General features: G+C 50.2%; 2 protein-coding genes across 2 annotated transcripts in view; one reads left to right on the top strand and one right to left on the bottom strand.

Annotated features, from left to right (window-relative positions):
• The window catches only part of CAP1 (cyclase associated actin cytoskeleton regulatory protein 1), a 14,443-nt gene extending 7,131 nt beyond the window's left edge, over positions 1-7,312 (top strand). Inside the window, exons 5-13 of the mRNA XM_006019295.3 lie at positions 2,023-2,166; positions 2,267-2,352; positions 3,231-3,336; positions 3,454-3,631; positions 4,335-4,525; positions 4,718-4,841; positions 4,942-5,024; positions 5,472-5,615; positions 5,872-7,312. Of these exons, the coding sequence (XP_006019357.1) occupies positions 2,023-2,166; positions 2,267-2,352; positions 3,231-3,336; positions 3,454-3,631; positions 4,335-4,525; positions 4,718-4,841; positions 4,942-5,024; positions 5,472-5,615; positions 5,872-5,955 (1,140 nt within the window). The 3' untranslated portion in view covers positions 5,956-7,312. The remainder of the gene's footprint in view (positions 1-2,022; positions 2,167-2,266; positions 2,353-3,230; positions 3,337-3,453; positions 3,632-4,334; positions 4,526-4,717; positions 4,842-4,941; positions 5,025-5,471; positions 5,616-5,871) is intronic.
• Positions 7,313-7,555: 243 nt separating this feature from the next.
• On the bottom strand, positions 7,556-14,895 carry PPT1 (palmitoyl-protein thioesterase 1). Its single transcript, XM_006019294.3, has 9 exons — positions 14,748-14,895; positions 13,275-13,384; positions 12,571-12,698; positions 12,311-12,381; positions 11,190-11,292; positions 11,003-11,093; positions 10,259-10,357; positions 9,284-9,355; positions 7,556-8,305 (listed from the first exon to the last, which is right to left on the bottom strand). Exons 1-9 carry the CDS (start codon positions 14,851-14,853, stop codon positions 8,183-8,185), a joined length of 903 nt encoding a protein of 300 aa, XP_006019356.1. The 5' UTR covers positions 14,854-14,895; the 3' UTR covers positions 7,556-8,182.
• Between the last annotated feature and the right edge of the window lie 20 nt (positions 14,896-14,915).

Here is a 14,915-nt window from a genome sequence, read left to right as displayed (position 1 = left end):
AGGGAAGGGGTCTTGGCTGATTTCGGGGACAAGTGCAAAAGTAGAGGATGTTGTGATAACTGGGAAAAGTTGAGTTTTTTTACAGCAGTGCCGTGAATTTACTGTAATCACTATGCTCATGATACAACCAGACTGTTCCTTCTCATGTGGGACAGTTTCAAGTCACCTGTGTTTCATTGGCATCAACCCTGGATAGCCCCTGTTCACTAAGCTGTGGGATACAGAACAGAATTTGCCTGAGCTGGAAACAGCATCAGGCATTGAGTAGATGATTCTTAGCATTACAGGGTGCTCACATCTTCACAAGTTCCTCACAGTGATTCCTACCTGTGGGGGAGAGCATCTGACTAGATTCTGTGATGCCTCACCAGTGCCTAGGCTCATCGGATCGGTTGTCATTTCGTAAGCAGACCAACACTCGTCCCAGATCTGCAGGAAAGGGACAGGAAGAGAAGCTGGCTTTCTTCTTCTGACACTTTCACTTCCCCAGTGATGCAATATCCACCTCTAACACTTCATTATAATAGCTCTCACATGGCAGCTGCCAATGCTGCAAGACGTCAGTATTCCCACATTGCTTTCCTCTTTGCTCCAAAACATAGTGTCCCAGCTCAGCGTTGGAGGTTTTTCATCCTAAACCAGACTTCCCAGGATTGAGGCATTCTGGATAGTCTGTTGGGCCAAGAACCCTCCTACAAATCCAACTGATTCATTATTGAAATAGTTTGTTGGAAGTGGATTGCTCATAGCTTTTTGCTCCATGGTAGCTCTTTTTAAAGGCTTCTGCTCAATCAATTCAGGTTTAATGCATCAAATATGCAAATCCCCAAGCTTCATTTACTCAAGTGTTTGCCCTGCTGATACCTGGCCATGGATTTAGATCACAGTTTCCCAAACTGCAGCCCAGAGCACTAGCCGGTGGTCTCGGGGAACAACCTTCCCTTTTTTCTTTCTAGAACAGAGCAGGTTTAGAAGGGATAACAAAACAGAGGGCAAAGCTAGACTCTTTGGAAAGGTGCAGTGCTCTTTTCTGCTTATTTCCCTAATATTGCTTCCCTTGTATGCTGCTACCAGAGGTGGTCATGTGGTCACAGACGGCAAGGAGGGAGCCAAGACATCTGCTTTAGGGTTGAAGATATGGAAAGCCTTGTTATAGGACAGGCCAATCAAATGGCATAGGAAAGCTCCTGCTGAGTGTCTGTGTCCTAACCTCTGGGTACATGCCCTGGAGCCTCACAAACGAGGCTTTGTGAAATGTTTGTACACCTCAGTATTAATGACTGGAATTGAATTTTCAGAAGTAACTTTTAGTAGAGCCATCTCTTACCCTCCCATTGACTCACTTCATCCAGTTTACATATTGTAGGGACTCGGGCTGAACATGCAGAAAGGTAGCTGATAATATCAAGCCATTACTTTGTTGTCTAAAGAGGAAGTGTGCTCAGCATGTTACAAAGGAAGTCAGTGACTTGGAAATCATCTGAGAACTACAAAAGCTTTGAAAGGATGTTTCTGCCTCTTGCTACTTGGCTAAGGCCCCTGTGATACGTTACACACATTATGCAAGTAACTGGTTAATTGCTCAATCAGTTTAGACTGGCCACACATGCAAAGTAACTGTCACACCATATGAATGTCCATCTAGCTATAAAAAGAGCTAGCCAGCTATGAAGATAGTGCTTGAAAGCGTGCAACAACTTTATAGCTGATATCTATCCAGCTTCAATTTGAACATGTGGCAGGACCCTAAGACTTATCTCCGAAGGCTTTTTGGGTTCGTGTCACACTGCCAGTCTAACTCCAAACTGTGATTTCAGTGCATTGGCTTGCTTCTCCAGCAGCCTAATTGAAGCAGAGAGAAAACCTCAACTTACGTATCAGTTTTGCAAAGGCACTGGCTAGCTGGAACCCCTTGAGGGGATGAGCACCTTCTCAAACAAATTCTAAGTGCAAGGATGCAGTGCCCCTCTGAAAAGACGCAGACAATCTGACTCGGATGCCACCCGCCCTTCTGTTTTGCAGAGTAACCTCGCAACGCTCATGAAACCCATTTCAGACCAAATCCAAGTGGTGCAGAGCTTCAGGGAGAAGAATCGTGGCAGCAAACTCTTCAACCACCTATCAGCTGTCAGTGAGAGCATCCCAGCCCTGGGCTGGGTGGCCATGGTAAGACCAGGAGCAGGTAGTGAGCTCCTTGGCATGGGAGGGAAAGCAAAGTTGAGTGCTGCAAAAACCCCTGGGCTCTAATGCATTCTTTCTTCTCTAGGCCCCAAAGCCTGGCCCCTACGTGAAGGAAATGACTGACGCTGCCATGTTTTACACCAACCGGGTCCTCAAGGAGTACAAAGATGTGTAGGTTCAGCTTTACGCTACATGGTGGGAGGGCTGCAGACCACTGGGTACTGAGATCAGGAGTTAGACCTCCCCCCTTGGGTGCATGTGGAGCTTCCAACATGTCACAAAGGGTTAAAAGAATAAAGCTTCTCAGTTTCTGGGGTCAGCCTCTATGTTGTGGTACAGCATTGCACCTCGCTAGTCACACTTCATCTGGGAGAACCTTGTCTGCCTCAGCCAAGGCCCTTCCAGTTAAATTGTGAGCACCCCTCAGTCAGTCTCCAGAATGTGGAGCTCTAGCAGCTGTGAGCTGAGCCACAACTAAAGGTGACTCCCTTCCATGCGTGTCTCAGAGCCTGGCCCACAAAACTTAGAACCACTCCTCTAACTGGGAAGGCTGTATTTATTACGCCTCAGCTCCTGTGGCATGGTCACCACACTTAGATCTGTGCCCTTGGTAGATCAGTGGAAGCAAATGTGTTGACATCCTTCATCTAGTAACCCTCTTTGGCTGTTTTCCCTAGGCAACAAGACCTTCTCCTAGGTAGCTTAAATCAAGCCCCTAGCTATTGTAATAAATGCAGGTCTGGTTGGTTCTGCGTGATGTCTACCTGTGACAAACTGTGGAGGGCTGGGATCCAAGACTCAGCCCTGCATAAAAGAGGTTTTAAATCTTTCCTCGTATGGTACAAACTGCCCCCCCTCTTCCAGCTGTCTTGCCAACAGCCCAGGGCCGAGGGCATGGTGTCTGGCACTTTGCTCTCGGCGTTGGTGTCACTACAGAGTCTGAATGGTCTGCAAAGCAGAGGACAGAGAAATACAAGCATCCAGTTCTGGTGACATGGCTTCCCTCTCTCTCCTACACTACTCAGCTCCTGATGATTTTGTTCCCTTAGAGATAAGAAGCAGGTGGACTGGGTCAAAGCTTATTTGAGTATCTGGGCGGAGCTGCAGGTTTATATCAAAGAATATCACACCACCGGACTGGCCTGGAGCAAAACGGTGAGCACTGATTAGGTTGGCCATCGGCGCTTCCCACCCTGCAGGGCTGGCGGGGTGTGACGGGCATCAGGTGATGAACACCCAAGCTTCAAACATCCTCTCTGGCACTTCTTACAGGGTCCTACAGCCACACAAGTGGCTGGCATGCCTCCTGCTGCCCCCGCTGGCGCTGCCCCTCCCCCACCGGGCCCCCCACCGCCTCCTGCTCCCATCTCCACAAACTCCAGTGCTGATGACTCCGCCTCCCGTTCAGCTCTGTTTGCCCAGATTAACCAGGGAGAAGGCATTACCTCTGGTAAGTATGTTGGGCAAAGGAAGGGGTGAGGACATGGCTGACATTAAATCTGTGCAGAATCATGGCTGGGGGGACGGGGGGGGGTCAAGTAGCCCTTTTTTGCTCTTTTTGGCCTTGAGTAAGTGGTTTAAGTTCCCTTTTCTGTTTGTGCCATCCGTAGGGCACTGTTTTAATTGAAAAATGAACTGTTGGGGGGGATGGTAGAGGGGTTTGGCATCAGTGCATTGTGTGTTGGGCTTCCTTAATTGCTCCTTTGGTACTTGCAGACCCACGTAGGGAATTTTCCATGTGGAAATTGGCACGTGGCTCAGCAGTCGTGCATAGTTACCCAGCCTGTACTTAGAAATGTGCCTGAAACAAAGGTCATCGATTTGGCTCCTGTCTTGCATTTCTTCCCCATGGAGAACAGAAGGGCTGTGGAATTCTAGGCCAAGTTGCAAACACGACTTGGCACTGAATCTCACTGCAGTCAATACCACAAGACTGTTCCTTTCCTCTTATCTCCAGCTCCCTTTCTTTATTGCTTCCTTTTGTATTTGGGCTGTACTTGGACTATAAGCTCTTAGGGCAGGGACCTTGTTCTCTGTCTGCAAAGTGCTCACATTACTATCACAATAGTTCCCAGACTACTTGTACTTATTACACAGGGAACGTGTATAACTTGAATCATTTGAGATCTGGAGTTGGGTGGCTTCTCTTCTAGGCTTGAAACACGTTTCAGATAATATGAAGACCCACAAGAATCCAGCATTGAAGACTCAAGGTGGTTCCATGCGAACAGGCCCCAAACCATTCATGGCTCCCAAACCAGTCTGTGCTGCTAACCCATCCCAAAAAATAGCTCCAAGAAAGGAACCACCAGTGCTAGAGCTGGAGGGCAAGAAGTGGAGAGTGGTGAGTGTCCAGGTGGCAGAGGCTGGTGGTGGATGGGAACTGAGCAGAGGAGCAGGTCCCCAGACAGTTCTCCTCTAAGAGAACTAGGTGTTGGGGATTCCCTAGCAGGGCTTCGTTCATGTAGTGCTGCCAGAGATCCTCAAGTGTCTCATTAGTGAAATCCTAATGAATAGTGTTTCCTCTCCTTTTCAGGAAAACCAGGACAATGCCTCCAACCTGGTGATTAGTGACACAGAGCTGAAGCAAGTAGCATATATTTACAAGTGTGTGAACAGTACAGTCTATATCAAAGGCAAGATCAACTCTATCACAGTGGGTAAGTGCAGGGAGCCTGGTGAACCAGGTTTGTTGTTTCAGGACTGAGTCTGGAGTTGGGGTGCCTCATTCTGTAAGCCTCCTTGCCTTTCTGGTTGCAGATAACTGTAAGAAACTAGGTTTGGTGTTTGACGACGTGGTGGGCATCGTCGAGATCATCAACAGCAGGGATATCAAAGTGCAGGTGAGTGCGCTTAGCCCTGACGCTTGTGTGCAGAGTTGTTCTGCACCATGCAGTGTGTGTATGGAGCTGCAGCCCTGTCTCTATGGTAGCATCTGGCTGTGGCCATTGAAGCCTCTGGAAGAGGCTCACTGATGCTTTTCCATGTGGTGCCCATCAGCTAGCATTACCAGGCTGTTCAGAGAGGGTTTCAGCAGGGAAAGCAGTCTTACACTGAGCCTCCATCCCAGAAGGATAGTCCACCTTAACACAAACTGTGTGGTCTAATAGTTAGAGCAAGGGGCTGGAAGTAAGATTCTATGCTGTCACTCCAGCCTCCGTATCCAATTTGTTCACTCAAGCTCACTTTCAGTAGTTCTCAATCCCCAGAAGAAGAGAACAGTAATTCCACTGGTTCCCCAGTGCAAGCAACCCTAACTCCCCCCTCCCCCTGCCTCATCTCATCCACAGGTAATGGGTAAAGTGCCAACAATTTCCATCAACAAGACAGACGGTTGCCATGTTTATCTGAGCAAGAGCTCCCTAAAGTGCGAGATTGTCAGTGCCAAGTCCTCAGAGATGAACATCCTCGTCCCCACGGAGGAGGGTGACTTCGTAAGTAAAGTACTCTGCCTTCCTGAAAGGAATGGGGAAAGCCTCAAGGAGTTGAGTGAAGAGGGGAGGGAGGTTTGGGTAAAGGGAGGCTGTGAATAACGTGCTGGGGCTGTTACTTCTATGACATATTTTTTGTGTCTTGTTGAGCTGGAAGATGAAAATTTAAGCATGAGATCCCAAGGGACAGCAAGTCTTTGGCCCTGTTCAAGAAAAGCCAGGCTTGTATCACAGATTGCTTTTCCTTTTTCCCCTCCAGAATGAATTCCCTGTCCCCGAGCAGTTCAAGACTGTGTGGAATGGGCAGAAGTTGGTGACCACTGTGACAGAAATTGCTGGCTAAGCAGAACAACCTGGGGGCTCCTGCCCTGCCCTGGCCCTGCTGTGGGACAAATCTGCTTTCAGACGATTCTCTTAGATTTCCTGTACCTTTCTGCTCTCAAACTGCTTCTCTGTCCTCTACCTGAGAGACACGGCTACCTGCCTTCACTGAAATACCTCAGGCTGGGATTTGGTGTAGGGTGGTGGGTCGATTGATCGTCCGCATCTATCAGCGGGAAGGTGCATTTTTTTTTCCTCCTCCCACCCCACCTCCCCTTCCCCCTTGTCGGATCTAACCACATCAGTTAATCATGTCTGCCTTCTGGTGACTGTCAGAGCCAGTATTGGTGGTTGGCTTTCAGATTGTTGTTGGGGTTTTTTGTATTAACTTCAAGCAAATTGTTAGTGTGAGAGGAGTGTTGTCCCTTTAAGTTAATAAGGGTGTCCATGTTGGGGAGCCAGAGGCCCCAGCTGGACAAGCTGATTTGGCTGATATTTCAGGAAGGTGCTGGGAGCTGCTACTAACTCCAGCTGTGTGTACTAATCAGTCAGGGGCATTAGGATGCAGGAGTAGGCATGTTGCCAGACCAAAGGCTGAGGACTGGGGCATGTAGCATTCCACCTCAAGTTTCCCCTTCAGCAATCTTACTTGCTCAGCGTAATTATATTTGTGCCAAGACCCGAGGCTTTACAGTAACAGGTGCCACGGGAAACCTGCAGTGGAATACACCAGCCCTTTACAGCCTGGCTGGTGGTTAGAAGCTGAGTGCTCCCTTCCATAAGCCTTCCTTTAAAGGGAATCTTTACCCAAAAGGGTCCCTTCTAAGCAGCTGAACTCAAGTTCAGTCTTCCAGGACAGTTCTTCTGAACCTGTCTCCTTCCTAGTGAGGAATATTTCTTTATTCATTCCAAGTTCAGTATTTAAGTATTGTAGACACCTGAGTTGGACCAAGTTGGTTCCATCATTCCATCGCTGTACATGCAGTTACTGTAGAATGGAACTGTTCTGCCTCTCCCCTTCCCTGCTGCTTGGCTCTTTACTTTGCTGGAAGCTTGCAGCCTCTGTCCTGAGGCCCTGGGACGGCTCTAAGACGCAGTACAGTACTGCCCCCTCGAGGGAGCTGTGCATGCTTGACTTTCGTGTTTCCAATGCCACAGGTGGCACACGCAGATCTCACTGCATTTCCTCTGCCCCAGGGTTTGGTTTTATTTTTTTCCCCCCATTCTGGGATGAAACTTAACAAAGATATGCAATTTTTTTTTATGATTTTGAGACTGTCCTGTGACTTGTACTCGTCTTCTCCTGAGGCTTGTGGAAAAACCTTTTCTTATGTACTTAAAATTATACAGAAAATAGAATAAAGTTAATGCCAACTTGCTCATGACTGTGGCTCTGATATGTTGGACAGAGGGCAAAACAGCTCTTTGTGGCTGAGGTGGCCTAGCACAGAGGGCAAAACAGCTCTTTGTGGCTGAGGGGGCCTGGATCTGCACTTAACTGCACAGAAAAGCAGACCTTCCCCTTCGCATCCACACTAACACCCCCCCAAAACAGAATTATCTGTGCTGTTAGAAGCTCATCACTTGCTAACTCTTATGCCCTTTTTAGTTTAGTAGCCAGATGCAGAATCCATTCTTTATTGACGTGAAACCAACATACAAAGCCAGCATACCACTGAAACCAGCTGGCAGCTTCCAAAGCTGTTAATTACCATTACATGTATCCATACCCCCATCCACAAGCTAGCTTTCCCCCACCCACAGACACTAAACCCGTAAGCCCTGAGTAGCTGTGTTCCCTGTGTGGCACTCAAGCTTTTGCTGAATTAGTTATGCTTGTTAATATTAAACTAATGCCTCCTGACTGTGCAAGGCAACAGGGCTAGAACACAGCTCTGTTTAAATCAAGACTTCCTTAACTGTAAGTGGCTCAGCAGTTACCTATATGCCTAAGCTTGAATGCCATATAAAACTTGTTAATAGACAAGCTAATAACCATGGTTAGGTGGAGTTCGTTCTGTTCTACACATGTGTGGGTGATGTATAACCCAAATGCAAGAATCCCCATCCCCTACTGTAAAGTAATCAGTGCTGCTTCTAATGGAACCCATGGCAATCATTTGGACTAGCAGCCCCGTGTGTGCAAATCCCAGGCTTACACACAGGAGGCAGAGTCACTCTGTGAAGGGCAGTTGTTACTTCAGCAGCTGGACCCCGCGTGGAACACGGGGAGGTGACGTCTTTCGTCTTCAGTTCAGGAAGGGGATGATGTTGGCATAAAACCACTCCACAGGAAGCTGAAGGTGGTCTCCTTCCACCCCCAGGAACACCAGTTTGCCTGCCTTGTCCATCTGCTGCAGGCCCAGGCGATCCTAATGGGACAGAGACTGTTGTGAGACCTGGATCCCCAACGGGCTCTAAGTAAGGCACTCAAGCCTCTTTAGTCCCCTAGACTTTTTGGCACGTAGAAGTCTAGTGCTAGTGCATGTTTAATGCTCAGGATTATTGCCTAGGCAAGCAGTAGTGAGGGTCAAATGAATAAGCTCTCTTTGCAATGAAGAGGTAATACCTTCGTCCCCCATATGCTGCACTGAAGGACACAGCACAGATCTGGCTGCAAGAACAGATTTCTCTCCATCCCCACTGCCAAATGTGAGCGACTTTCCATGAGAGGGAGGGAGGGACAAGGCAACACGGTACAGGTAGCACTGGGCACCTGCTAGGCCAGCTACAGGGTTCATGACGATGGAAGCAGCCCTGTCTCCCTGCTGATAGGAAGCTCCCTCACTCAAGGCAGTTGGATCTAGATGCCCATGGGCTGCAAGACTCAAGTGTCTAAGTCCAGACTTGCCACTTGAAACCCTGCTCAGCTGCTGCCTAAAGGTCTGCTACTGGCCATGTCCAGAGGGGTCTTGGTCTCAGGAAAGGTGAGTAGCCAGGTGCCTAGTGCCTGTCAGGGTCCACATCTGATGCAGAGCCTGAGCACACTGCACGCAATGCTGCCATCCCCTTCTTTCCGTGCCTTGAGGGGGCACCTTTGTGGGGCGCGGGGGAAGCCTGTCTTCTGGTATGGTCTGGCTCATCCCACAGGCAGGGCTTGCTCTGTGGAAGGTGTTTGAGTTGGGGGGGTGGGAAGGGAGTGATCAGGCCTAGGGCCCCACAGACTCCCTTGCTATGGCTCTGGCCCCCTGGGGAACAGGGCTAGTGGCACTTGTATGGAAGACTCAGCCTCTTCCTCACATGAGAAACTGGCCCATGGAGCCTTGCTAAGGCTCTGGAGGACAGTCTAAGCTCTGCAACAGAGACAATGGGCGCCTCCTCAGAAGAGCCGCCCTGCTCCAAGGTATTACCTCAGTGTACAGTGAGGTCTCTTGCAGTGGGACAGTCTCCTTGGCTTGGCCACTTCTGTAAAATCCAAACCACTGAGAAGAAAAAGGAAGGAAACATTAAACACTGCTGCAAAGGTCCTGAAGTTAAGAGCAGGCTGGTTCTGCATCTCAGCACTCAGGAGGATTGCTGGATATGGGCCAGACCTGCAATGCCGCATGTGCGCAGAAGAGATAGGGATGCTTGCCCCCACCCCAGTTACAATAAGCAATAGCATCTTAAGAGAATATTAAATAGGTTAAGCAAGCTCTGAAGGACAGGCCCAAGACTTGGCCCCCAGAAGTCATTCAGCTGGCTGAGTGCCAACAGCTGCTGTACCCAGCACTTCTGATCTATGCTTCAGAGCTCAGGAAACGATTACAGCCATCTACACATCACTAATACCAAGTAAGGCACATTCCAGTATAACCTCCTCAGTCCTGACCCTCACCTGAGCAAGACTGTGAAGCTGATGGTGCTAGAGAAGGGCTTGGCCCCAACCTCACTGGTGTTTAAACCATCCCAAGACACTGGCAGGACAAGATGGCTTTACTCTAGACCACAGTATAATCAAGCACCTCATAGCACCCAACCATCATCGTGAGTCAGGCTGTCTGATCTGCACAAAGCGATCCTGACAAACTTGGATCGGGACAGGGGCTTTTTGGTCAGTGGACAATGGGTAAAGTAGCTCTCTCCTGAAAGAGAGCTCCACAGGGCAGATGTTCTACAGCAGCTGTCCAGTTTAGATCATCTATTTGCCCTTCCCTTTCCCAAAACCGTGAGACTGGCTATATCCAGATACAAGTGGATCCAGTTATAGGCTGAACTTGGATTTGCAGCTTCCTGCGTTTGCATTCTAAGTTGGGCACTGACTACACACACAAAAGCAAAGACAAAGGCAGGAAGATATTAGGATAAGCAGCTGTCCTCCTATCTGGCTGCCTCATCTTCCTCACCTCTGAAGCTGGAGGGTCCACCATGGTGTCATTGAGGAATTTCACCATCACAAACTTCTTCAGTGCCATGAGGTTTTTCTTGTACAGCTCATTGATGCCCTTGGACAGAGAGAGGCCATAAAACAAGGAAATTAGTCATGCTGGAGACACTGGCAAGCAGGCTGAACGTGGTGTGCTCACAGCAGCCTGAGGTGCTGGACTGTGTGGTCACCGCATCAGACTGCCGATCCCCTTCAGGGCAAGAACAGGCCCTGATGCCAGCCAGGCTCACCCAAACGAGAGCAGAAGCAAGGGAAGGAGCCAGAAACTCATGCTTTCTAATCCCAGCTCCGCTCCAACTTTCCTAGAGCCATGCCCAGGTCACTCTGTCCAGCTCTACTGTAAGGTCAGGGTTAATTCTCCACTCCCTTGCTAGTGGATTGTAAGGATCAACCAGTCGCTTCAGAAGTTGCTCTGCAGCCCCAAAGTCTCGCTTCTCAGAATGGTGCTGTGTAGTGTAGAGCCCCACACCTGGGAAAATCCCCACTTCAGCACTGAGCCACAGACCAGGCCCAGGAGCAGCAGAAGATGCTAAACTCTGACCAAACCGGAGAACCCTCAAGAGAACTAAACCCAAAGAGGCTTCCCTCAGGAACACAGAAGGAAGAAAAGCCCAGCTGTGCCCATGCTGCAGGTCTGTGCCCTACTCTAAGCAGCCATGAGAGCCCACGTCAGCTCAGAGCTGCAGGCACCATGCCCCCTTACCCTCTCCTGGTTGATGTCAGCGAGGAAGATGCTGTATTTTTGGTACTCCTCCTCCTTCAAGGGGTCATGCCAGTACTGGGCCTGCACCAGGCTGCAGGGGAGAGAGAACGACCATGAAAAAGCAAACCCAAGGGCTCCAGCATGCATCTTGCCTTAGTCTTTGATACCTATGCAGGAGTGTACTCACCGCCCCTGAACAGCCTTCGTGTAGGCCCCTAGGTCCAGCATCTTTCGAATCCAGTCGCAGATGTGGGAGCTCTCTCCAGGACAGCGAGGGAAGCCATACACCCCTGGGACAGCAAGAAGGGCACAGACACTCAGGGGGCAGCATTGACACACCGGAAGAACTGCCTCCTCCTCCAAGAACAGCAGCAGGAAGTACTTTAGGACTGCAGGTCTCCCACCCTATACTCCCTACAGCCAACCAAACTGCCCTGGGACACAACTGCAGGGGAAGAGAACAGGTGACGTTCTCTAGCTGACTAGCAGCATGGAGAATGGGTTTGCACAGCTAAAGGAAATGTCTCATTCTGGGCCTGTCTACAATCCAGGATGCCTGACACCCTGTCTGTGCCTAGCTGTGTGGAGAGCCCCCAAGCTCAGTACAGATGAGCAGAAGGCATAACTACATCCTTGCCCTGGACATCACAAGTTAAGCCACAACCCTAGTCAGCAGAGCTGTATCAGGAGAGAGGGTTTTGCTGGCAGCTACATCAGCAAAGGAGTAGGGTCCTTTCAAACCTCTGGCCAACACTTAATAGTGTTGTCCCAGCCTCAGTCTATTCCCTCAACACCATAAGATTTTCCTGTGACTCCTACTGTGCTAGAGAGAGAACAAGACTCAGTGGAGCTTCCCCCCAGTCCCTTGGGAGATCACTGTGGGCCTGGAGGGCTCACTGCCAGAAGAGCTCCCCCACGCTAGGCCACTTCCCTGTCTCATCCTCCTGTGATGCCTTGTTCTAGTTCATGATTTGCTGTGAGCAGGTCCTCCCCTTTCTGGGCATTTAACCTTCTCTGCACATTCAGCTCGTCACCACCTCACTGGGGTTCCTGCCTGCCCCTGAACCCAACACAAGAGCAGTCTGGGAGACGTGCAGTTTCCTACCAACAGGGCACAGTTAAATCATTAGGATTCAGGCAAAAGCATTAGGTCAGTTTGCTGCAAGTGAAGGAAAGGCCCAGGGAAGCTCCCTCACGTGTATGGCAGGAAGAAGAGATCGTTTTAAACTGCCGACAACTCCCTCTCTGTTCACAGCAAGCCTGTTTAGGAGGCAGGATGCCTTTGGGAGGATTTCTGGGAGGAGTTACCTTGCTGCTGCCCACCAATGGAAATCAAATTGAACATGGGAGGAGACGGACATCTCTGGGCCACCGCTCTCCTGTGGAAAGAGACAAAGGGCTTAAGCTTGCCCTGTCCTGTATAGACGCTACTGGCATTAAACATCACAGAGCCCCAAGGTGACTTAGTTGCACTCCAACTTGAGCCCAAGGGGAAGTCTCCGGGGGACAAGGGGTCCCAACCACAGTGCAGCACCCCTACTGTGAAAAAGCTCAGACTGCAAACTTACAGGAACTGGCCTCCTTGGGAAAAGCCCATCGAGTTGTAGCCTCCCTGCAAGTTAGGATCCTTTGTGAGCGTGTCACAAACTTGTGTCACTTGGTCATTCACGTTCATGAAGAAGCTGTTCTCCATATCCTAAGGAATCAGCCACGTGAAGAGATGAAAGGACAGATATATGTTAACAATGGCCATGTGCTTGGTAGATCTAGGATTAACATGGCACTCTTTGGAGAAAGGGTCTTAAACTCTAAATTCCATGAGATAAAGATAAACCCAGTTTTTTAAGATCCCATTCTATCCAGCAGGTCTTTGTCCCCCCCAGGCTCACAGCACAAATGCAGAGGAAGGCAAGACTTGTATGAGATACATAAAATAATAAATACATGTCCGCAAATGAACGCAAGTACTGGAGTTAAACCACAGGAAAGGACAAAGTACAGTATCTCATCACATGCCTATGTACTATCTGGAGAGATTTCAAAATGCTGATCAGCAGATCTGTGTTCCTAGCTCTTCTCTCATATGCAACTAACCCGACTGCATCAGTTTCAACATGGCAAAGCTATAGATTTGCTCAAGAGAATTAATAGTGAAAGCCTTTTATGCCTGTCTGTAGCACTATGTCAAACCGAGACACAACAATATACTCCCATAGTGCCTTTAACTGCACAAAAGCCATTAACCAGAGAAAACGGATGACCACAATTTTACCTCGATTATGGTCGTCCCAATCTTCAAAGACAGAACGTAGATTCCGGGTATCTTTTCTTCCACTATTTTTTTAATGTACCCCATGCTTGCAGGATTACAGCAGCTGTCTCCTAAAAAGAGGAGGAAAGTTCCCATCAGATGCTGTAATGTCATCACACCTTAGGTACCTGAGCTGCTGAAACCAAGCTCCCCACGACATTCCCCCCCCAGTTACAATACTGCACATTCTCCTCCCCTCGCCCTCTCACTAATGACATGCTTGTGACATCCATTTAAAACCAGCAGCTACAAACTTTAATCCCACTGTGCACACCACATTCTCAGCAATCCTCCCCCTTAATTCTACCCTTACAGAAATGCATTGCTGCAGCGGTTTAAGTCTTAATTGAACTACCCCATGGGCACAAAACAATGGGTGTACACAGGGCTCCGGAAGTCAGGGCCCTGCTTCCGCAGTAATACGCATTCGCAGTCTGGGCACTAGAGCCTCCCAAAGTTTAATCCAGGCTCTTACACAGCCTCTCTCTGTGGCTTTGAGCATATCACAGCCTCTCTGTGCTTGAGGTTCCCAGTCTGTAATATCCAGAGGCGATTAGGAGGATTAATTAGCGTTTATAAAACCAATAAACGTCATTGCAATTAATCAGAGCTTTACAGTGTTATGATCTCATGTGATAGCTGGGGGTGGAAGGCAGGTGATATGGCTAAGTGAAAGAAGCATTGGACTGGGGGGCGGAAAGCAGGATTTTGGGGCCTGTCCCCACCTCTACCAAAGATCTCCTGTGTCACGGTGGACAAGCCGGATCACCACCATGCCTCCGTTTCCCCACCTCCAAACCAGGAATCCTGACCTTTGCCCTCCTTCGCAAAGCCCCTCGAGCTCTGTAACAGCAACGTGGGGCTTATCTTGATCTAAGACCCGGCAGAGTGCTGCAAGAGGGAGCAGGTTACGGCACGTTACCGCTGGCTCGGGAAGCACGCTGCAGTGCCACCGCCCATGCACGGCACCCGTGAGAACCGTGCTCGCTCCCAGGCCTGTCTGGAAACCGTTTAGAAACGAGAACAGGGAACGGGACCTGGAGATCTCCCGGGGGGGCCCCCCCGGCGGCATTGTTTTTAACTCTTTAAAGCCCTAGTACAACTTCCCGCCTCACTTCTGGCTCCCCTCGCCCCCCGTTTCTCCAGAAGGAGGGGCGCCCACACCTCGTCCGAGCCTCCCCAGCAGCGAGGCAAGGATCGGGGATGACTGAGCTTCGTGTTGCAGCCGCCAGGCCGGGAGGGGAGCGCCTCGCTTGGCACTCAACACCCCCGTATCCTCGGCCTGGAAGCTCCTCTCCCCCTCCCGGCTCGGGGCGACTGGCTGCACCCAGGGGGGAGGGCTACCAGGGACCTGCGGGCCGGCTGCAGGCCTCCCAGGCCAGGGTAAGTGGGGAGCGGGACGGCGAGGACCCCTCCCGGCCCCTTGGCACTCACCCATGCCGTGCCAGATGACCAGGGGCACCGGCCCCGTGCGGTTCCCCGCGCCCAGCACCAGCGGCAGCAGCAGCAGCAGCCCGCACAGCCACCTGAGCGCCGCCATCTTGGCCGGTCATGTGACCGCCCCTCGCACGTGGCGAGGAGGGTCACGTGACGGAAAGGGGT

Source organism: Alligator sinensis, unplaced genomic scaffold (assembly GCF_000455745.1).
Source record: "Alligator sinensis unplaced genomic scaffold, ASM45574v1 scaffold337_1, whole genome shotgun sequence".
NCBI lineage: Eukaryota > Metazoa > Chordata > Crocodylia > Alligatoridae > Alligator > Alligator sinensis.
The sequence above is the reverse complement of the archived record's forward strand: the minus strand, read 5'-3'. Positions and strand labels throughout refer to the sequence as shown.